At 35.1% G+C, this 23,835-nt stretch overlaps 1 protein-coding gene across 2 annotated transcripts in view; it reads left to right on the top strand.

Annotated features, from left to right (window-relative positions):
* The window catches only part of CDKL3 (cyclin dependent kinase like 3), a 33,523-nt gene extending 9,831 nt beyond the window's left edge, over positions 1–23,692 (top strand). The window contains exons 3-12 of one of the 2 annotated variants that reach the window (XM_065918559.1): positions 4,170–4,348; positions 5,602–5,714; positions 9,464–9,603; positions 14,079–14,167; positions 16,252–16,405; positions 16,512–16,840; positions 18,220–18,310; positions 19,664–19,826; positions 20,864–20,961; positions 23,633–23,692. In XM_065918559.1, coding sequence (XP_065774631.1) covers positions 4,170–4,348; positions 5,602–5,714; positions 9,464–9,603; positions 14,079–14,167; positions 16,252–16,405; positions 16,512–16,840; positions 18,220–18,310; positions 19,664–19,826; positions 20,864–20,961; positions 23,633–23,692 — 1,416 coding nt within the window. Of the gene's footprint in view, positions 1–4,169; positions 4,349–5,601; positions 5,715–9,463; positions 9,604–14,078; positions 14,168–16,251; positions 16,406–16,511; positions 16,841–18,219; positions 18,311–19,663; positions 19,827–20,863; positions 20,962–22,902; positions 22,957–23,632 lie in introns of those variants that run through there. The other variant, XM_065918560.1, reaches the window with a different exon arrangement.
* The last annotated feature ends 143 nt before the right edge of the window (positions 23,693–23,835 follow it).

Raw genomic sequence — 23,835 nt, 5'->3', positions numbered from 1 at the left:
TTTGCAGTTGTAACTGTTGGTTAGTTATTTTCCTGAACTAATTTGTGAAGTCTGTATTCTTTGTCATGTGTGACCACTGAAATCTCTGCCTAGTTAGTTTAATGGTCAGCTAATGTTTGAACAGAGATTTCCTTAAACTCTTGAAACTAATAAATCTCTCAGCCATATTTACTGGGTATTTACTGAGGGCTCCTTCTCTCTCTGTGTTGGGGCATATCTTCAGTGTTTAGGCAGAGAGTTTACAACTTAGCCCTTCTTGCTTGTGTAGAACCTAAATTCCACCAGACTTGAGAGCTTAGGGACAATCTCAGGTCTTTCCCAGTGTGTGCACAGCTGGGCATGTACCCTTCATGTTGGAACTTTCCAAATCCTTTATGGACATCTCACTCCCAGCCTCTCTTTTTAGTTAAGTATTTTGGTCAGCTTGTTGTTTGTCCTGTTATAGCTCCCTCAGGTGGCTATAATGTTATTTAGTAGCTGCTAATTGTTTCTGACAAAGGCCATTTGCCCCCAGCAAGCTCTGAGTTAGGTCAGTGAAGACAAGACTTCTAGTGGAATTTTCCAGTAATCTGACAGACGTGTTAGATAATGACTGTTACCTGGGAATGGGGCTTTGGATGAGGTCCAACCCTATAGCTAGGAGATACAGCTTCCTCTGGTGGCCACTAGGCTGCTAGTTTTCACCATGATTTGGGAGCTGTTGGTCTACAAACCTACCAGGAACTGGGGAGTGGGGAATAGAAATAGGATAACTTAAGAATATCAGTGGATCATATGGTGAGGTTATGTTTTAACTTTTTGAAGAAACTGCCAAACTGTTTTTTTCCAAAGGGGCTATACCATTTTATATCCCCACCAACACTGTATCAGTTTTTCTGTGTCCTCCCAGTATTGTTATTATTTTTTGATTATCACTATTCCAGGGGATGTGAAGTGGTATCTTTTTTTTTCTTTTGAGCATTTATTCACAAATGACATGACCATTTCTGTAGAAAATTTTATGGAATCTACAGTAAAGTTAAAAGAACTAAGCTGTAAGTTTATTAAGATTGTAGGATAGAAGATCAATATACCAAAATTATTTGTATTTCTGTGTATTAGCAACAATGGGAAACTGAATTAAAAATACCATTGTAATAGCATCAAAAATATAAAATACTTAGAGAAAATAAGACCTATACACTGAAAACTATTAAACATTGATGAGAAAAATTAAAGAAAATCTAAATACATAAAAATACTATGTTTATAGAGGTCTCAGTGTGATTGTGGAAGACCAAAGGGGATGTTGTTAAAACACAATTTTAAAATTGGAATTCAGAGAGTGCTTGATTCTCAAAGATAACAAAATTCTGCATGTAGTCAGGGTGTTAACTGTTAAAAAGAGGGAACATATTAGGGTGTCAACTGAGTGCATCTTTATGCATGTTTAAAGCACTAAGGCGGAGGGTCATGGCTGTGTAGTAGGCAGAATATGTAAAGTGATATTTTAAAGTGCTTTTCCATGTCTATTTTTGCTCATGTTATATTCTCAGATCTTGATATAGTACCCGGCATGTAGTAGTCACTCAGTAAAAGTTGTGAAAGTAAAAAGGGACTAACAAAGTTTTACAGATGGTGCCTTTAAGGTGACTCATTACTCTAAGATAATTATTTGGCCAATTAGGAGGAAGACTTGAGGCAGAACAAAAACTAATCCCAAAAGCTTATAGCAATAAGTTATATAAAAAAGGAAAGATCCCAGAACTCTGTCACCAAGATGTTTTCACTTGTGCTGTGATACTTTGCTGGTGATGAGAATATGCTTAATACATTTGATAAAGTTTTTAAATGCCTTCTTTGTTTCAGGCACTGTACTGGGCACGGGGGATATAGCCTGAACAAAACAGATACACATCTTCCCCTCATGGAACTTACCATCTAAGGGGAATGACAAGTACATAGGCAAATAATAAAGCATGACAAATAACTGTGGAGGAGGAAGTGTAGAATGATATATAAAAGGTACCTCTACTGCAGACATCTCAGCTGAGACATGAGGAAATAGTTGGTGAGGCAGTGTTCTAGGCAGTTGGAACAGCGTTAGCAAATGTAAACAATGATGACACAAACCTGGCAAATTTGGAAACTAATATTCTATAGGCTAGGGAAGAGTGGTTGAGAATGTGAGCAGAGGCCAAATCCTGTAAGTCCTTACCAGCCATTTTATGTAGCTTCAAATTTGTCCTGTGGCATGGGGAATCCTTGAAGGAGTGACACAATTATACACATGATTTTAAAATAATACTCAGATTTCATTGTGGGCAATGAATGGGAGGGGATCAGAGGGAATTCAGGGAAATCATTTAGTAAGGTAATAATTTGATGAGAGAGCTTAGGGAACTTGAACTAGGGAGAGACGTGGATGGAGAGAATATGGGACCTGAGGCAGAAATGTGCCTTGATTCCTGACTTGAGCCATGAGGTCAATGTTGGTTCCATTCACTGAGCTGAAGGACTATTAACAAATGGGTTTGGGGGAGAAGATAATCCATTTAGTTTTTAATTATCTGAGTTTGTGGGAGTGTGTAGGTCAGCCTTCTTGCAGGCTTCCACTTCTTGTGGAAATCAAGAGAAATATCTTGGTTAGAGATAGAAATTTGGAAATCATTAGTAAATAGATAGTTACTAAGGCCTGTAAGAGTAGGTGAGATTGAGATAAAACAGCCAATAGGTGGGAAGAAGCCCAAAAGAATATGGTATTCCCATAACGAAGTAAAGAAAGTACTAAAAAAAAAAAAAAAAAAAAAGGTAGATGAGATTGTGCAAGAAACAAGATGCATGAGAAGAAAAGCCTAAGACCAGAAGCCTACATTTACAGACAGAGAAAAAGAAACTGCCATAGGAGGAAACTGGTCCCAGGAGTCAGGAATGAAGGAGTGGCTGCCTGTATTTTTTTATACTAAGATATCTAGTGAGGGCTTCCCTGGTGGCTCAGCTGGTAAGGAATCTGCCTGCAATGCAGGAAACCTGGGTTCAATCCCTTGGTTGTGAAGAGCCCCTGGAGAAGGGAACAGCGGCTACCGACTCCAGTATTCTGGCCCAGAGAATTCCATGGACTATATATACTCCATGAGGGTCACAAAGAGTAGGACACGACTGAGCAAATTTCACTTCACATCTGGCAAGATATGTATTGAGGGGTGTCTGTTGGATGTAGCAACAATGAAGTTGTTGATGACTTTGGCCCGGACCCTTTTTAAAATTAATTTTTATTGGAATATAGTTGTTTTGCAAGCTTCCCAGGTGGCACAGTTGGTAAAGAATCCGCCTGCCAGTGCAGGAGATGTAAGAGACACAGGTTTGATCCCTGGGTCAGAAAGATCCCCTGGAGTAGAAAATGGCTCCCCACTCCCATATTCTTGCCTGGAAAGTTCCCTGAACAGAGGAGCCTGCTGTGCTACAGTCCATAGGGTCACAGAGAATTGGACACAAGGGACTAAGCAAATAATTGTTTTAAATTGTTGAGTTAGTTTTGGCTGCACAGCAAAGTGCATCATATTTATTTTCCCACATTTTTTTATTTCCTTCCCATTTAGGTCTCTGTAGAGCATTGAATAGAATTGCTAGGGCAGTGTGAATGGGGGAGCAGAAGACAGACTGCTCACCTTCCACTTGAGCAGTGAATGAGTGATCAGAAAGTGAATAAGTAAAAATAATGTTTTCAAGAAGTTTAGCTCTGAAGGAAATGAGATAAAGGACAGTACCTGGAGTGTGACATGGGGTTAATGGAAAGTTAAAGTTTTTCCATTAAGTTCTTTTTGATTACTTTTTCTTTTAGGAATGTGATTTATCTTTCCAGTATTACCTTCATTATTATCTTTTCAAGGGGTTGGGAAGATCCCCTGGAGTAGAAAATAGCAACCCACTCCAGTATTCTTGCCTGGAAAGTACTGTGCATAGAGGAGCTTAGTGGATGACAGTCAGTCACGTACAAAGTCAGACACAACTGAGTACACACACACAACTATTATAGTTACATCTTTTTGCACTGTGTAGTTAATTCTTTGCATGTGGTAAGAAAATAACTTTACCGTCTTAATTAGCTAGATTTTCTCTTAATTGTTGAAAAATTTTCTAGATAATGAAATGTCATTTTAATGTATTACATCTTCTGTTTGTTTTTTTAGATCATTCATCGAGATATAAAACCTGAGAATATTTTAGTATCCCAATCAGGAATTACTAAACTCTGTGATTTTGGTTTTGCACGAACGCTAGCAGCTCCTGGAGATGTTTATACGGACTATGTGGCCACACGCTGGTATAGAGCTCCAGAATTAGTATTAAAAGATACCTCTTATGGAAAGTATGTATAGTTGGGGATTCTGCCTGGCCTTTCCTAGCCATCTCTTTTTTCCCTTGGTGTATCTGTCACCAGAACTACTGACAAACTCTGCCTTCTGCATCTGGGCTTGGGATAGAAAAGGGACACCCCAAAATAGAGCAGAGAGACCCTAGACATCTACCCTGCTGCTATTGATGTTACCACACTTGCCCCCTGGAGCTGAGTGACCCCAGCCCCAGGAAACTTATGCAGAAACCTCTCAGGCTGCCATCCATGCTTGCCTTAAGCTGTGCCCCACCCTTTACAGAGAGGCCTCCTTACTTCTCTGTAGACTCTAGATTCTGCAGCGATTTAAAAATCTACTCTGCCAGTGTTACCACAAGTTTCCTAGTTCCTGAGTATGGCACAGTCTTTGCGAAGACTGACCAATAATAATCTTTAAATTGTACTAGATATTTAAAAAAGTAACAATGCCTCAGTCTATTGTGAATCAGTAAAAATAGTATAGGATACAACAATCTAATAAACAAATAATGAAGCTTGAAGAACATAAAGACACCATCAAGAGTGTGAGGGTTACAATTCCTCCATATCCTCACCAGCACTTGTTATTATCTGACTTTTGGATTCTAGTTATCCTTATGGGTGTGAAGTGATATCTCCTTATGGGTTTGATTTCCATTTCCTTGATAACTAATGATATTTTGACTTAATTGTTGATCTTTTTATGTGCTTATTGATCATTTATATATCTTCTTTGGAGAAATTTCTGTTCAGATCCTTAGCCCTTTTTTAAATTGGACTGGCTTTTTATTATTAAATTGTAAGAATTCTTTGTACATCTAGATATAAATTCCTTATCAGATACTTATTTGCAAATATTTTCTCTTATTTAGTTGTCTCTTGATTTTCTTGATGGTATGTGTCATTTGAGAAACAGAATTTTTAATTTTGATGAAGTTCATTCTATCTGTTTTTATTATTTGTTGCTTATGCTTTTGGTGTCATACTTAAGAATCTTTTGCCAAATCCAAAACTGTGAAACTCCTCTGTTTTAAGAGGTTTCTAGTTCTAGTTCTAGTTCTAGTCTTCCATCCATTTTGAGTTAATTTTTATAAGTGGTGTAAGATAAGGACATGGACATAGGTTCAGTCACTGGTTGGGTAACTAAGATCCTGCAAGTCACACAGCATGGCCAAAGAAAAATGTGTTTTTTAGAAAAGATGTTTTATATATTTCTCCATGAAAGAGTGATTTATTCTTGTTTGTTTCAGACCTGTGGATATCTGGGCTTTGGGCTGTATGATCATTGAGATGGCCACTGGAAATCCCTATCTTCCTAGCAGCTCTGATTTGGATTTACTTCATAAAATTGTTTTAAAAGTAGGTAGGTATTACTGAAATTTACTGTCAAATGCCTAAATAAGTGTTTTCAGATAAATTCTGCTTGATTTTCAAATTTAGTATATCTTTATAAGAATAAGGAAGCATATTGTGTTGGTAGATGAAAGTAGATGGATGCTTTGGGCTGATAAAAAAAAAAGATAGGTTTTTTGTATTTCCATACAAATTGTGAAATTATTTGTTCTAGTTCTGTGAAAAATACCATTGGTAGCTTGATAGGGATTGCATTGAATCTATAGATTGCTTTGGGTAGAATAGCCATTTTGACAATATTGATTCTTCATTTCCATGAACATGGTATGTTTCTCCATCTGTTTGTGTCCTCTTTGATTTCTTTCATCAGTGTTTTATAGTTTTCTATGTATAGGTCTTTTGTTTCTTTAGGTAGATATACTCCTAAGTATTTTATTCTTTTTGTTGCAATGGTGAATGGTATTGTTTCCTTAATTTCTCTTTCTGTTTTTTCATTGTTAGTATATAGGAATGCAAGGGATTTCTGTGTGTTAATTTTATTTCCTGCAACTTTACTATATTCCTTGATTAGCTCTAGTAATTTTCTGGAAGAGTCTTTAGGGTTTTCTATGTAGAGGATCATGTCATCTGCAAACAGCGAGAGTTTCACTTCTTCTTTTCCTATCTGGATTCCTTTTACTTCTTTTTCTGCTCTGATTGCTGTGGCCAAAACTTCCAACACTATGTTGAATAGTAGTGGTGAGAGTGGGCACCCTTGTCTTGTTCCTGATTTCAGGGGAAATGCTTTCAATTTTTCACCATTGAGGGTGATGCTTGCTGTGGGTTTGTCATATATGGCTTTTATTATGTTGAGGTATGTTCCTTCTATTCCTGCTTTCTGGAGAGTTTTAATCATAAATGAGTGTTGAATTTTGTCAAAGGCTTCCAAAGTAATCTTGAGAAAGAAGAATGGAACTGGAGGAATCAACCTGCCTGACTTCAGACTCTACTACAAAGCCACAGTCATCAAGACAGTATGGTACTGGCACAAAGAGAAATATAGATCAATGGAACAGAATAGAAAGCCCAGAGATAAATCCACGAGCCTATGGACACCTCATCTTTGGCAAAGGAGGCAAGGATATACAATGGAAAAAAGACAACCTCTTTAACAAGTGGTGCTGGGAAAACTGGTCAACCACTTGTAAAAGAATGAAACTAGAACACTTTCTAACACCATACACAAAAATAAACTCAAAATGGATTAAAGATCTAAATGTAAGACCAGAAACTATAAAACTCCTAGAGGAGAACATAGGCAAAACACTCTCCGACATGAATCACAGCAAGATTCTCTATGACCCACCTCCCAGAATATTGGAAATAAAAGCAAAAATAAACAAATGGGACCTAATGAAACTTAAAAGCTTTTGCACAACAAAGGAAACTATAAGTAAGGTGAAAAGACATTAATCTCAAAAATATACAAGCAACTCCTGAAGCTCAATTCCAGAAAAATAAATGACCCAATCAAAAAATGGGCCAAAGAACTAAACAGATATTTCTCCAAAGAAGACATACAGATGGCTAACAAACACATGAAAAGATGCTCAACATCACTCATTATGAGAGAAATGCAAATCAAAACCACAATGAGGTACCATTACACGCCAGTCAGGATGGCTGCTATCCAAAAGTCTACAAGCAATAAATGCTGGAGAGGGTGTGGAGAAAAGGGAACCCTCTTACACTGTTGGTGGGAATGCAAACTAGTACAGCCACTATGGAAAACAGTGTGGAGATTTCTTAAAAAACTGGAAATAGAACTGCCATTTGACCCAGCAATCCCACTCTTAGGCATACACACTGAGGAAACCAGATCTGAAAGAGACACGTGCACCCCAATGTTCATCGCAGCACTGTTTATAATAGCCAGGACATGGAAGCAACCTAGAAGCCCATCAGCAGACAAATGGGTAAGGAAGCTGTGGTACATATACACCATGGAATATTACTCAGCCATTAAAAAGAATTCACTTGAATCAGTTCTAATGAGATGGATGAAACTGGAGCCCATTATACAGAGTGAAGTAAACCAGAAAGATAAAGAACATTACAGCATACTAACACATATATATGGAATTTAGAAAGATGGTAATGATAACCCTATATGCAAAACAGAAAAAGAGACACAGAAGTACAGAACAGACTTTTGAACTCTGTGGGAGAAGGTGAGGGTGGGATGTTTCGAAAGAACAGCATGTATATTATCTATGGTGAAACAGATCACCAGCCCAGGTGGGATGCATGAGACAAGTGCTCGGGCCTGGTGCACTGGGAAGACCCAGAGGAATCGGGTGGAGAGGGAGGTGGGAGGGGGGAACGGGATGGGGAATACGTGTAACTCCATGACTGATTCATGTCAATGTATGACAAAACCCACTGAAATGTTGTGAAGTAATTAGCCTCCAACTAATAAAAAAAAATAATAATAAAAATAAATAAATTAATTAAAAAAGGTAGAAAAATTCCCTCTGTTTTAAAAAATAGCATTTTTTTTTCTGCCTGGATGCAAATAGCTGTACCATGTTGATGGTTGATACTAAGAAAAATAGTAAAATAGGAACCTACTTCAGTTTGTCTGAAAGTTGTTATAAAATTTTGGCTTCTACAAATATTTGCTTCTTTCAAAGAGGACTTTTAAGTAATAGAATTGATTTTTATTTTGATGCTCTTTTATTTATTTATTTTTTGATGCTCTTTTAAGCTGCTTGGAAATAGAAAACCAGTTGTTTACTAAGAAAACTTTTATTAACCACTGTAGATAAGCAGATAGCTAAATATCTTATTCAAAAATATTTTTGATGATAGCTGAATTATTTGATTATCTGCTTTGACTACCCAAACATTTTCATGGTTAGTGTTGCTCATGGAGTTTCAAAGACTATCTATATATATTTTTGATTGAGGAGCTTAAGCAACCTATTTTGTGATGAGAAAGCTATACATAAACATATAAGTACAGGATCATGAGGAAAGTACTTTGAAAAACTCTAAAAACTGTGAATCTGGATACATATTGGTTAAGATACAGTTCAGAGCCTTAAAATATCATCCTTTTTTCTGTCATATTTAAAATTCTGGCTATGAGATTGATGGTGAGAGTAGAGATGATGGGATCAGTTTTGTCATTTTACAAATGAGGAAACCAAGATACAGAAAAGGAAGATTTGCCCAAGGTTACAGAACTAGTTAAGAGCAAAACTAGTGGTAGAACTTTGCTCTCTCCACTCCTCTTTATAGTTCTTTACATTTTGCTACTAATTTATAGCCTTGTTTTTTCTTTGCAATATTCCTATTTCTATATAATTTTAGTATTTTAGCTGTTTTAAATAAGACTTTGCTGATGAACACTTGCTAGATAAACCATTTTGATACCCTTATGGGAATACATAAAAGTTTGAATGTGCCTTTTCTAATAGCATTATATATTATGTCTGGTATTTTGAAAAAAGAAAATACACCTGTGGTTTTTTAGTCTCTGCTGCCTATGTGCTATCAACAGATTACTGGGGAACTCACTTTTTTATGCTATATTCAGAAGATAGTTCCTTATGCTATATTCAGAAGATAGTTTCTTGTTCAATTTTAAAAAATTAAGAGAACTTAATTGTTATTCTTTCTTTTACTAATTTAATGCAGACCACATAACAATTTGATTATTTTGATTATAGAATAATATCCCTGTTTTCTTATGTATATATTTTTTTCTCTTTTCAGGCAATTTGACACCTCACTTGCAGTATATCTTTTCTAAGAGTCCCATTTTTGCTGGTGTGGTCCTCCCTCAAGTTCAACACCCCAAAAATGCAAGAAAAAAATACCCAAAGCTAAATGGATTGTTGGCTGACATAGTTCATGTATGTTGAGAGATTAAGGGCTTATTTCTTGGAAATTTGCATAAATTATAATACAGTTTTAAGATATGACTTTAATGAAATTACAAAAGGATTCATGGAGTAATGTTAACTGTTCAAAGTTACTATATTCTTCTGTGTTTATGTCTTTAGTTCAGAGAAGTTAAAAGTCACAGACTGTTAGAATTGAAAGGCCCCTGGGATAATCTGGTCTATTCTTTTTTGTTAATTCCAATTTTATTGATAAACTGAAAAATTTTAAGGATAAACTGAAAAATGTTAAGTACTTACCATGTTGATCAACACCTCTTAACAGCCAGTCTTCCCAGCAGTCTACCCAAGAGATTTCTTCCTTGTACAGTGATATTCTAAGGTATGTCAAGACATTGGCAGCTATAGTTGTAATGTTGTTTGAGGATACACCAGTGCCAAAATTCAGGTTGATCTGGAGAAAACAAAAACATTATGTAGCACTTTTAAATTAGTTTAAAATTTAAATTTTATTTTGAACTGCATAATAAATGTACCGGCATACTTAGAATAGAATTCAAGAAGTGAGAGAGCTACTCGCTTCTGTTTATTTTCTCTTCCCAGCCAATTTTCTTTCCCAGGGTCAATTAGCGTGTCTTATTTCTAATGTACAGCCCTTAAAAAAAGTGGTAATCTAATTTCAAAGCCAGTATAGCATGGTGTTTATGAGAGGGGGCTCTGAATTCACATGGACTTTCTTTAAAACCCAGCTCTGTTACTAATTAGCTCTGTAAACTTGAGCAAGTCAATCTCCATGCCTCAGTTTACTGAGTTATAAAACGACATTAACAATATTTATTTTCTGGAGCTGGAGGATAAAATGAGTTAATGGTAGAAACGTTCTTAGCACAGAGCCTTGAATAAACTGTCAACAGATGTTGTTAATGTTAACTGTTGTTGCTGTCTTTTAGATAAAACTAAACATGACATGTAATATCTAAAGACTTATCAAAGGAAGAAAGTTATTTCTTTGGTAACTAAAGAACTAGAGTTTATTAAAGGATCAGTTTTTTTGCTACATTTTCCACTTTAATTTCTTTTTTTTTCCATGTCATAGTTTTGATTTTACAAAGAATACATAATGATCATAAAAAAATAGCATACTTGATAGAGAAGTTAACATTTTCCCAACCTCCACAATCCAGGAAAAATTACTATTGATGTTTTGGTTTATATACTTTTCCCAACCAAATACATGCATAACAGTTTATGCTTTTTAAAAGGTATCATACTTTATTGTTGTTTAGTCATTAAGTCATGTTTGACTCTTTTGTGACCCCATGAACTGTAGCCCTCCAGGCTCCTCTGTCCATGGGATTTCCCAGGCAAGAATACAGGCATGAATTGCCATTTCCTTCTTGAGGGGATCTTCCCCACTCAGGGATGGAACCCGCATCTTCTGCATTGGCAGGTGGTTTCTTTACCACTGAGACACCTGGGAAGCTCTGTCTTACTTTACGCACTGCTATGTAACCTGTTTATTTTCACTTAGCATTATAGTTTAAGCATACTGCCATGTCAGTAAATATGGAGCTGTGTCATAATTTTAGTGCTTGCTTAGTGTTTCATTGTATGACTATACTATAGTTTATCTTGCGATTTTGGACATTAGGTTTCAGGTTTTTTCCTTATTGGTAAAGATGCTACAGTAAACATCTTTTATATGTCTGCATGAACTTGTGGTATTATTTGCTTAGGATAAATTCCTAGAAGTGTGACTGGTAGACCAAAGAGTTTATACTTGTTAGGACTTTTGGTATATCTTGCTATTTTTTTCCTCCAGAAAGATTTCATAGATTTATACTCAAGTAGCATTGGGTATAAATCTCCATTCTCAATCTAACATTGAATATTACAATATTAAAAATATTTGCAACTTAATAAACTAGAAATAAAGTATATTTTTTTAAATTGCACTTCCTTCATTACAGGGAAGTTGGACATGTTACTGACATTAATTGGTCATTTGTAGTTATTATTTTAAGAATCCTTAAACTATTTGTGATTTAAAGTATATTTTTACATTGATTTGCCAAATAATCAAATTAGTGTCCTGTTGTATATGTTCTAAATACTTTTTTCAAGTTGAATAATCCAGTGATTTGGAATGCCACCTTTATCATAGACAGATTGCTTGTACATGCTGAGGTATATTTGTATTCATTGATTTCTCTCCTTATTCTATTACAAGTACAATTTTGATTATTATAACTTTCAAATACATCTTTCTTTTGGTCACACCATGCAGCTTGTGGGATCTTCGTTCCCCAACTGGTGATTGAACCTGGGCCCTGGCAGTGAAAGAGAAAGAGCTGAGTCCTAACCACTGAACCACCAAAGAATTTTCTAAAATACATCTTAATACCTGGTGTAGAGCATGTATTTTCCCCCTAGATTTAAATTTTTTAAACAACATTATAATGGGATAATTTCTACACAGTAAACTACATGATTTCAGATGTACAATTTGATGAGTTTTGGTAGATGTATACATACCTGTGAAACCACCACTACAATCAACATACCTAAGATTTCCATCACTTCCCAAAATGTCCTTGCATCCTTTTGTAATCCATCTTTCCCTTCATTTCTGTCCCTAAATAATCACTGATTTATTTTCCACTATAGTTTATATTTTCTAGAATAGTCTGTAAATGGAATCAAACAGTGTATATTCTCTTTTATGTCAGTCTTCTTTAAGCATTATAGTCGAGAGATTCAATTCATGTTTTTGTGTGTATCGGTAGTTTATTCCTTTTTATTGCTGAGTAATATTCCAGGTATGACTATATCCCAATTTTTAAAAAATCTCTTTCCCTCTTTTGGGTTGTTTCCTCTTTTTGGCTACTACAAGTAAATTGCTTTTAACATTCACTTAGAAGTCTTTGTGTAGATGTGCATTTTTATTTTGGGAGGGAGAATTGCCAGTCTGTTTCTCAAAGTGTAATATTTACATTTTCCAAACTAGGGCAGACATTTAAATTCTGTAAGTTATACTATTTGCAGAAGGAATATTTATCTGCTTCCAATTGGCTGTGACCTTTTAGCATTTTTGTTCCTAAGTTTTACTGATGGATAACTATTAACGTTCTAAAATAAGCACATACTTTTAGCTAGTTCCAGTCTTAAGGATATGACTATTCTCACATCATAAAGATGATAATAGACCTTATGAGTTGATTTTTAAAAATTGTGGTTAAAAAAAACCCACATAACATAAAATCTATCCTCTTAACCAAATTTTAAAATGTACAGTATGATATTGTTAATTATATGCAAATTGTTGTATAGCAGGTCTCTATAACTTTTTCTGTGAATCAATTTAAACATAGACTTTATGAAATAATGAGAAGTATAATATTATATGCAATTACTTTGTACATTCTGGATTTTGTTGGATATTGGATATTGGATATTGTTTCCATTTATGAGATCTTAGACCAATTACTTGTCTTCTTTGGCCTCAGTGTACTCATCTGTACAATGAGGACAGTAGTACTACCTACCTTGTAGGGTTGTTGGGATCAGGTAATAGGAAAAGACTAGATAGAGTGTTGTATGACAAACACATAATAAGCATAAATAAAAGTTACCTATTATTAGTATGTTTTGCCTTCTTTTGGAGGAAGAATGAAAATTATCAGGCAAATGGATTTTATTCAAATTATGTCTTTAATATTTGCATTAATGTATTCTAATTATGATTATTTAATTATATGTAGATTCATTATGTACAAACTTCTTTTCTGATACTCTTACTTCACTGTCTCTTTGTTTTGTGGGGTTTTTTTTGGTTCTCAGTTGAAGTAATCCCAAGTGAAGGGAAGCAGAAAATAGCTGTTCTGATAATGGGTTATTGAAGGATTTGGGGGCTTGGATATTTGTGAAATTGTTTTATGCCACATAAAAAGCATTGAATTAGGTATCAGACAATATGAGTTAAAATTCTAGTTTGGCAAATTACTAAACATGCTTCTAGCTCTATAAAATGGAAATGATAATTCATGAACTTTCTTCCTTACAGGGCTGGATTGAGAGGACCAAAATGAGCTAATTAACTCCTACTAATTCCAGCAGAAATAGACTGAGTTCTGTTTTGGCTAGAAATAGGACATTTAACGTGTAGTGTTTTACAAGTACAAATTTCTTAGGGAAACAAGTGGTCAGAACTCACTGTCAGAAATTCCTATGGGAGACCGGGATGGGGAATAATGGGAGACCGGGATGGGGAATTCGTGTAACTCTATGGCTGATTCATATCAATGTATGACAAAACCCACTGAAAAATTAAAAAAAAAAAAAAGAAATTCCTGAGGTCTAATTCTATCTTTTCAAGAACTCTTTTAGCTCTGGGTAATTAATTATACCTGCATTTGTGAATTTTAACATTTACCTTAAGGAGACATGTTAAGAGCTTGTTTAACATGGAATCTTTTTTCATTTTCTAGGCTTGTTTACAAATTGATCCTGCTGAGAGGATGTCATCTACGGATCTTTTGCATCATGAGTATTTTACTAGAGATGGATTTATTGAAAAGTAAGCATTTTGAGTGAGTGTGGACTTTTTTGTTTTTTGTATTAGGAAATTTTACTAGCATGAAAATTGCTACATAGGTTAATGTTACACCAAAGAATTAAGTTTATCAAAAACTTACTGAGTTTTTGTATTGATATGTGGTAGACTTACAGGTGTCATGGTGAAAATTCTAATAATAAAAATAGTGCAGTTAACATTTATTACACAGTTACTATGTCCTAGACAGTGAGCTAAGCTCTTCACATGCATTTTTCAATTCTTACTATAGGGCAGAGATAGCATTAAATAAACCATCAATACTTTTTAACCTTGTTTCCACTTAGACCCCCAACTCAGAATAGTCCAGTTTTTCCTCTTGATAGCATCTCTGACCTATATATTATAATTAGCATTCATTTCCCAGATGATTTTTTTCCTCTGCTTTACTTATTATCTGTTGCAGTTCCTGTTGCTTTATTCTCCCCACCAAACTGGAAGTTCCCTGAAGACAGGGGCCATGGCTCTTAAAGCCTTTCTCTGTCCCACATTGTATCTAAAATATATATGTTAACAATGTGGATTCATAAATCAACCATGCTTCTTTAAAAAAAACACCATTTTCTATTTGTGCTTTGAAAGAAACAGGAAAAGTTTATTAATTGCAAAATTATTCAGTTTGCCTTGGAGTATGAAGCAGAAACATAAATATCAATTTTAAATGTGTTGGAGTTAAGATCGGGCATAGGAAAGTCCAGGACCTCCTTCGAAAATAGACTGAAGTAGAAAAACCCAAGAAAAGGTAATTGTTGAGAGTAAGTAGAACTTGAAGCATTTCAAGAATTTTATTCTAAAACAGAAAATGAGAAGATATATTAAAAGTGCCAAAAATAAAAAATAAATAAAAGTGCCATTGATGAGAAGTATCAGTTATTGAATAAAAGAGTTGCTTCCTGTCAATTCTATATAGACTCATTTGATTTCTCTTGGGTATTTAGCTATTAGGATTTTACTATCACAGGGTGAAAGTTCTTGAATTCCACAAGGCAAGGAAATTTTAACAGAAATGTGCCATTTTCTTATTCAGCCAAACTAATCACACTGTTTCTTTTCCCTTCATCTCACACTTACCCTTTTACTATAATTCTAGGGAAGAATTCATTCATGGTAGAACTTATTCAGTCTCAAACTGGTAGCAGTAGCTGCTTCACAAAGGGAAACTGTGTAGCTTGGGGAGAAGGGTGGAAAGGAGACTTTTCAGTATAACCTTTGGAGTTCTGAGCCATACAAATTGGACTGTCTATTAAAATGACTTTTAAAAAGCCAAACTAGGACTTCCCTAGTGATCCAGTGGTTAAGAATCTGCCTGCCAGTGCAGGGGACATGGGTCTGACCCCTGGTCCAGGAAGATTCCACATGCCGCAGGGCAACTGAGCCCATGTTCCATGCCACAACAGCTGAAGCCTGTGTGCCCAAGAGGCCATGCTCCACAACAAGAGAAGCAAGTACAATGAGAGAAGCCCATATACCACAACTAGAGAGTAGCCCCTCTCTACTAGAAGGGTAACTAGGGAAAGCCCATGTGCAGCAATGAAGACCCAACACAGCCAAAAATAAATAAATATATATTTTTACGCCAACCTAAAGCCAAAACAATCTTGCTTCAATATTGATGTATTCTATTATACTTCAAAAATATTTCTCTAGAGCAAGATTTTAGAAACTAGTTCATCTTTTAAGTCCTGTTAAAAGAACAGGACTTAAAAGGGACAAAGTGGCCTGAGTCATGTTTGAAGTAAATAGTACATTTGTCAGAATTGAAAGCAATGCTTTTATTAAGTAAGCTTTACATCACAAAAGAAATATAATTCATATGTCTATCTTGTGAAAGTTTTATTAATAGTAAATTACCATGGAGAAATTGTTGAAAGATGTATCTTTACTAGGAAACAACCTGTATTAGGTAAATATTATGCCATCTCTTGGCATGCATTACTGATAGCTTATTTATGCTGTAGCTCAAATGTAAATTAATTGATTAAAAGATCTTTTAAAGATAAAATGCTATCTACATAAATAAAATTATTTGATATTGCTTGTTTTATCAGATTCATACCAGAACTGAAAGCTAAATTGCTACAAGAAGCAAAAGTCAATTCATTCATAAAACCAAAAGAGAATTCTAAAGAAAATTACTTTATGAAAGATGAAAGAAAAACAATTTATACCAATACACTGCAAAGTCCTTCAGTTTGGGGAAAGGTAAAAACTGGTCTTATTTTTAGCCAATATAACTGTATTATAGTTAGTACTCTAGTGATAAAAATAACTGTTCTCCTGACTCAGATTTTGGATGTATCTGTTCTAGGAATTGGAAAAAGAGAAAAAGCCCAAGGAGATCAAAGTCAGAGTTGCTAAAGTTAAAGGAGGGAAAGGAGGTATCTTAGAACCAAAAAAGAGTGTGTGTGAAGGTGGACATTGTCAACAGGTTGCAGCTGAAGTTGTTTATACTATGTCTCAAGGTACAAAACCTGTAGTCAGTGAGCCACCAAACCCTGTCAATCCCAGCACTAACTCTATAGGCATGAAAGATGATCCATGTGCTGGAGGTAGTATGGTGATGCCACCCATCAATCTAACTAGCAGCAACTTGATGGCTTCAAATCCCAATTCAAATCTCTCCCACTCCAATTCAAGGTGAGTTTTAACAGGAAATAAACAGAAGGAAATGGACCTAAGTTTTATAATGTTTTTATATAATGATATTTCAAAGAAGCAAGTTTGTAATGTCTGTATATAAACTGAATTGGAAGATGTACTGAAATTATAATCACATAATGGGCCATTACTAAATTCTTCTTATAAATGCAATAGAAGAAATTAACTTTTCTTGGCTATGCTCTAGGTGTGTGGTTTTTCACTAATGCAGTTTGCAAAAACCTCATTTTGAAAAAAAGGCCCTCAGAAAAATTACTTCCCATTTGAAGAGAAAAATGTAATGTGACCTCACTTTTGGTATTGATGTGCCTTCATATAGCAAAGTAAGCTTTATTTTCCAATTGTAACAAATTATCTAAATGGAAAAAAGATAATTGAAAATAATCTTATGTAGTCAGATAGCTTTTCAAGGTTAAATATTTTGGGAAAAAAACAACACATTGGATCAATTTTAGATTCAACTACTATTACAGAGTTGAGACACTGGTACCATGAACCTGATTAATCAAGGGTAGTGTGATGGATGGATGGCAAGAGTCTGTCTAGCAAGGCATCAGGGCCAGTTCTAAATTTAGGGAACTGCTATGGCTCTAGATGGAGAAGGAGGCTTGGTTCAGTGTCCTAGAAGACTAGTTCAATCCTAGCAGACTGGTTTGGGCTGTAAGTTGTGAAGCTTAGTGGTCTGTAGAGGTGGCAAGTGAACATGTCTATACAGCAACTACAGACAGCAAGTGTCAGTCTTTATTGAGGTAACTCCCAAACCATGGTTGTAATAACCATAATTATAAACTAGCCTTGTTCAAAAGCTCAGAAATTCATGAACCCAGTAGTTAAGAGATTCAGGTTCAGAACAGATAGAAAGGACCAAGTAGGCCAGCTCGAGTAACCCCACCCACAACATGGTGCCCCCACTGATGTTAGCCATGAGTGAGTTGTTCTGTGCCCTGTTTTTACCTCTTAGAGCAGTTGGTACTTCAGTCAGTTCAGTCCAGTTCAGTTCAGTCACTCAGTTGTGTCCAATTCTTTGCGACCCCATGAATCGCAGCATGCCAGGCCTCCCTGTCCATCACCAATTCCCGGAGTTTACTCAAACTCATGCCCATCGAGTTGGTGATGCCATCCAGCCATCTCATCCTCTCTCGTCCCCTTCTCCTCCTGCCCCAAATCCCTCCCAGCATCAGGGTCTTTTCCAATGAGTCAACTCTTCGCATGAGGTGGCCAAAGTATTTAAGGACTAACAATTGAATTTTGACACATATTCAAGCAGTAGACTACCATGGTATAACTTATCATTATTGAAGCTAAAACAAGTATTTCTGAGGAGTTCGAATAACTTCTCATTTGTTTTTAAATAATAGGTTAACTGAAAGAGCCAAAAAGAGACGTACGTCTTCACAATCTATTGGACAAGTTATATCTAACAGGCGTGAGGATACAGGTTCCACTCAAGTAAGGCAAGAACCTCATCATTAAATTACGTCCTCTTTCAGCATTAGCCTCTCACCCTGTGTCCTTTTCTTTGCTGTAGGGCTCTAACATTTTTTTTTAATGTGCTTTTATTTTTCCCTTTTACCCTGGAGTGAAAATAGGTCATCATTTCCTTAATGCTTTCACAGTTTTAATTTCTTATAACATGATTTGTGTATTTAATGAGTGACTTGGGGGAAAAAAGGTAAGATTTTCCTTTAAAAATCACAAGACTTTTTGGTTTTTTACTTCTAAAAAATGATTTTAATCTTACTTTATAGAATAAGAGCAACTATGAAATAAATACATCTTACTTTTCCCAAGAAAACATAATTGGTGTCATTCATTTCCCCATTTTTCACATAGGAAAATAGTTTACTTTATAATTGAAACAGTGTTATTTGTAATAATAAGTCATTGAAAACAACACATCCATCCAAGAACATGTGACTGGTTAAATATGTTAGAGTATATCCACATAATGGGATACTGAGCATTACATTGTGGAAGTATTCATTAACCTAAGAAAGTTTCTATCATCTGTTGTAAAATAAGCAAAAACAGGTAGCACAAAAGTTTTTCCAGAATGCTCAGTTCACAAGTAATTTTTCTGTTTGATTTTCCCAGTGTCCAGAGTACATCATTTTGTAAATCGAAAAATAAGTTATTAATAAAATGAACCAGAGCAGTTTGTTCAAAATCAGAGTGCAATGAGTAGGATAAAAAATTAAAAGTTGAGGCTGTGGTTCTCATGATCAAGGCTATTCTCAGAATATTGAATAAGCTAAAAAAAATTTATGAAATTTTTATTGGCGTTTGATCCATTTATATATTTGATGATACTCTCTTCTACTTCTTTTTGAAAAAAATGATTTATTTTATCTTTGGCTGTGCTGGGACTGCACTGTTGCCCAGATTTTTCTCCAGTTGCGGCGAGCAGGGCCTACTGTCTCGTTGTAGCGCTTCTCCCTGCAGTGGCTCCTCTTGTGGAGCACGGGTTCTAGAGCACGCGGGCTCAGTCGTTGCGGCTCTTGGGCTCTAGAGCACAGGCCCAGTAGTTGTGGTGCGCCAGCTCAGTTGCTCCGTGGCATGTAGGACTCTTCCGGACCAGGGATTGAACCCTTGTCTTCTGCGTTGGCAGGCGGATTCTTTACCACTGAGCCACCAGGGAAAGCCCTCTCTTCTACTTCTTAATTATTAAAATAACCTATTCAAAGACTAATTTTTATGCCTATCTTACACCATCCAAAAGGGTGGAATTTGTTGGCTCCTCATCCAGTAAGTAGTTACACACCTTTCTTCAAATTAACTCTTGTTTATTTGGGGTTTTTTTAGAGCCAAATGGAGAAGTGTGTGTTTAATGAGCAAACCAGCCAAACTGACCAAATGGCAAATGGAAACAAAAGGAAGCTAAATTTTTCCAGATCTGACCGGAAAGAATTCCATTTCCCAGAATTGCCTTTCATAATACAATCAAAGGAGATGAAAGGAATCGAAGGTACACATTTGTCACATAGTTTTACAGATCTCCAGATAGAATATTTTAAAAAACCTTTTTTGGTAATATAACTTACATTTATAATATGATTTAGGTAGAAAGAAGTATGTGTGTGTGTGTGCGTGCATGATCAGTCCCTTCAGTCGTGTCCGATTCCATGTAACGCTATGGACTGTAGCCCTCCAGGCTCCATGGGGTTCTCCAGGCAAGAATACTGGAGTGAGTTTCCATGCCCTTCTCCAGGGGATCTTCCTAATCCAGGGATCGAACCCAAATCTCTTACATCTCCTGCACTGGCAGACAGGTTCTTTACCACTAGTACCACCTGGGAAGCCCCAGGATGGAGTATATTGCTAGGCAAAATATTTTCAGCTGATGAAAAAAATTTTTTTCCATAGTCAAATAAAGGGCAAGACTTAAAGGAGATAATTTTAAAGAAGGGTTAAGAAAATTTTAAAAAGTAAAAGTTTTATTAGCTCAATTTTGTTGAAATAGTATTTGAGGAAGATGTTTTTGGTTTAGTATATGACCTAGGGTAATTGCAGTTTCCTTTGTTTTTCTGTGATAACTTGCCCATATAATAGCAGGAATGATGTATGTGTGCTTCATGCATTCAAGGATTTAGTCGATTAAGATTTTATAACATGTATTGAGCTCATAAAATGAAACTCATTTTTTTGCAGTCATTTCTTTGAAGAACAGTGACACCTTGTGAAAAGACAATATAATAGCAAGAAAATAGTACTTGCATAGCTCAAGAGGAATTATCTGATCCACTTAACAGTAATACTCAGAATTTTAAAAGTAAATGTCTTCTTTATTTAGAAGACAGACTGGTAGGCTATTTGTAAAATTATATAACAAACCATCTGTGGCTGATATTTTACACCATTACAGCTCATGATTTGTTTAGCTCCTTTATAATAAACTGAGAAACTGACTTTAGTGGATATCAGAATTTCCATTTGAAACTCTTGAAAAGGAAAGTTAAATTTCAAGGTAAGAGTAACAAGTTCTCATATATATTTTTGCAAAAGTGAAACAGATAAAAGTGTTGAAGAGGGAATTAAAGAGAGCAGATTCATCTAAAATACCAACTTTACTTAATGCAGATCAATATCAAGAAAAACAAGAGGTAAAACTTTTTACTGATAGCTTTTACTAAGTAATGATGTTTAGAATACTTGACTTAGTATATAATTTTAGTTATTACTGTTGGAAAGTTAGATAAAATTTCAAAATTCTCTAATCTTTGACCTCTAGAAACAGAACTATATTTTCCTAGAATAATTATAAAGGTTTTTAAAAAGGTTTTCTTTTTGAAGGTAGTGAATTTGAACCCTCATTTGAATGTTGAGTGATTGAATATATACTACCCAGAGAAAATAGTATGTCTGTTATGTATACTACTTGGTGGTAGGTAAACCATGCCAGAGGAAAGGAATAGTGGTATAAACATATGATTATCCTGGCCACAAGAACATGTATATTTTGTCTTTAACCTTTTTCTTCCTATTTTTTCCTCCAATTTATTCCCCCATCTCTGCTTTCTAACTACTGTCCTATTTTCACAAAGATATGCTCTAAGCTAAGTATCAGATGATCTTGAATTTTATTTGGGGATCTTGAAACCATCAGTATCTATTATAAATTAATACTCTTTAAAGGTATTCTTTTAAGGGAAAGGAATTGTGCTGAGCATTCACTGAATTAAATTATGTTAACAGCCTTCTATCCTGTACACCTGTGAGGTCATCAACTTTGTTATCTAGGTTTCTTATTTTCTAAATAAAATTGACTACATTTTTATTTGTGATAAAATTAGCACATACTTATTAAGGAAATTTGAGGAACTTATAAAAATAGAAACTATCATCTGAAACTATGTAAGAAGGTATTTTTAACTAAGTCTATTAATTTCTAAAACATTCAGGTAAGAATTATCAGACACTGTTAGATACATTTTCACAGTGACATTTATGCCTTATTCCTGGCCTTGAACTTGTTGACAATGCCACAATCAGTTTTTCAGAGAAGAAATATTTTCTAGATAGAACAAGGAAGGCATTAATGGTCATCTTTTAGTTTGTTATAAAAAAGAATAAGATAACTTCAAGCTTTTGAATCTGGGTGACTTACTGATGTCACAGAATGTTGAACAGCACACCATTTGCACAATTTTTGAATAATTAGATGAGTTAAGTGTCTTGAGTTTGGGCAGACTAGTAATGTGCTACATGTGTTTTGTCCTACTGTACTGTGAAAGCCCTCAGAACTAAAATTACATTTTAATTCAGGAAGAAAGGAACTCTTAAGACAGTTTTGACGTTTTAAAAATACGTAATAGGAAGGGAAAATCCCTTTTTGTGCATATGATGTAGAACTCCTGAAAAAGATGATCTTTTTAAGAGTAACAGTGAAACAGTTGTAGTTGTAGTTATATATCAGTGAAACAGTTGTATATCCAGAAGTCATCAATGATAATTGTAGTTTATATGTATCGGATTGGTCAAAAAGTTTGGGGTTTTCCATAAGATGGTAAGGAAAAACCCAACCCAACACTAATCATTCAAATGCAGTTCTGACAAGTGACAGAAATTACATATGAGGTTGGTTCAAATGCTTTTAGTAAGTTAATGTTAGAATTAAGAAAATGTCCTAAATTTCAAGTTGATAGGTTGTTAATGTAGAGCATGAGAGAGTATGATATGTGTTTAAAAACTTAAGACAGGGAATGGCAGCTTATTTGTTCTCGTCACAGATTTGTTTCTGGCTTACTAAATCACATCCAGGCACTTCCCAGTTAATAGTGTAGACATATATTCAATAGATTCTATGACCTAGAGAGAAATTCCAATTACTGCTGAGTGAGTTAGGCAAGAAACAAGAGTCCACAGAAAAGCCGCCTTCAGTTTTGTCTTACGATGATAATAAGGACTCCTTTGCTAAATAGTCTCCCTGTGCCTTATAAAATAGCCCCCAGGTGCAAAGTACAAGTACTTATCTGTGTCTGTATTTCCTTAGTCAAAGACTCACGGTTTCCTCAATTAAGGTCCTGTTTCTATTTACTTTTTAGAATACAGGAAATGCACAAACTGAAAGGAAGAAGAACCTGCCAGATGTAGAGTAGAAAATGCAGCAGCTGAAAACTCAGGGAACCCCAGAATCACACTGTATGATTAAAAAAAATCCTTTTTATTAATATTACGTACACAAAAATGTTGACTAGAGAATTCTACAGATAGATCATAAATCCTGTGTAGTTACATGTAAACTCATCTAAATTTGTTTTAATCTATAAATTTTTCATGTTTTCTTAATTTGAACATTAATTTATAAAAACTGCCTGACTGGTACATCCTAGTAAAACTACAGCTTATGTTTGGTCATATAATTTTATTTGATGACCTGTTATCTCAGTCATGTTTGATTACTGGTCATTCTTAGCTTTGGTTCAGAACTTTATAGATAGAAAGATTTCTAAATGTGTAGTAACGTGAGATTCCAACGTCTGGGAGCACCAGACATTTCTGAACAAGCAAGCATACTTGATAAGCATGAAACATGGGTTTGGTTTTATACTGGACATTCTGGAGCAGTATTTAATTAAACATATCATGAAACATGTTTAAAACGATGGAAATTGAGTCAAGTATTGAAGGAAGTCTTTTGGCTTGACCAGCATGTCATTTAGTAGTTTATATAGAATATATTGTTCTGTATAATTTAACATTAATATAATCAAAGTTTTGGCAATATGTATTTATATTCTTATCCCTGGTTGTTGGCTTGGTTTCTGATTTTAGGATGGAAATGGACATTGTAAGGGGAAGAATTTGAAGAGGAACAGACTTTTTTTCTGGTAGTGTCTTTTCTTTTAAATCTTAAAAAATACAAATTGGCAAGTCTTCCCTTTAATTTTATATACAACAGGAACATAACATGAGCTGTTACAACAGCAGTTAGTCCACAGTAGCATCAGCCAACTTTGTTCTGTTAGCAAACCATT

The sequence above is a fragment of the Muntiacus reevesi genome, chromosome 1 (assembly GCF_963930625.1).
Source record: "Muntiacus reevesi chromosome 1, mMunRee1.1, whole genome shotgun sequence".
NCBI classification, from domain to species: Eukaryota; Metazoa; Chordata; class Mammalia; order Artiodactyla; family Cervidae; genus Muntiacus; species Muntiacus reevesi.
The sequence above is the reverse complement of the archived record's forward strand: the minus strand, read 5'-3'. Positions and strand labels throughout refer to the sequence as shown.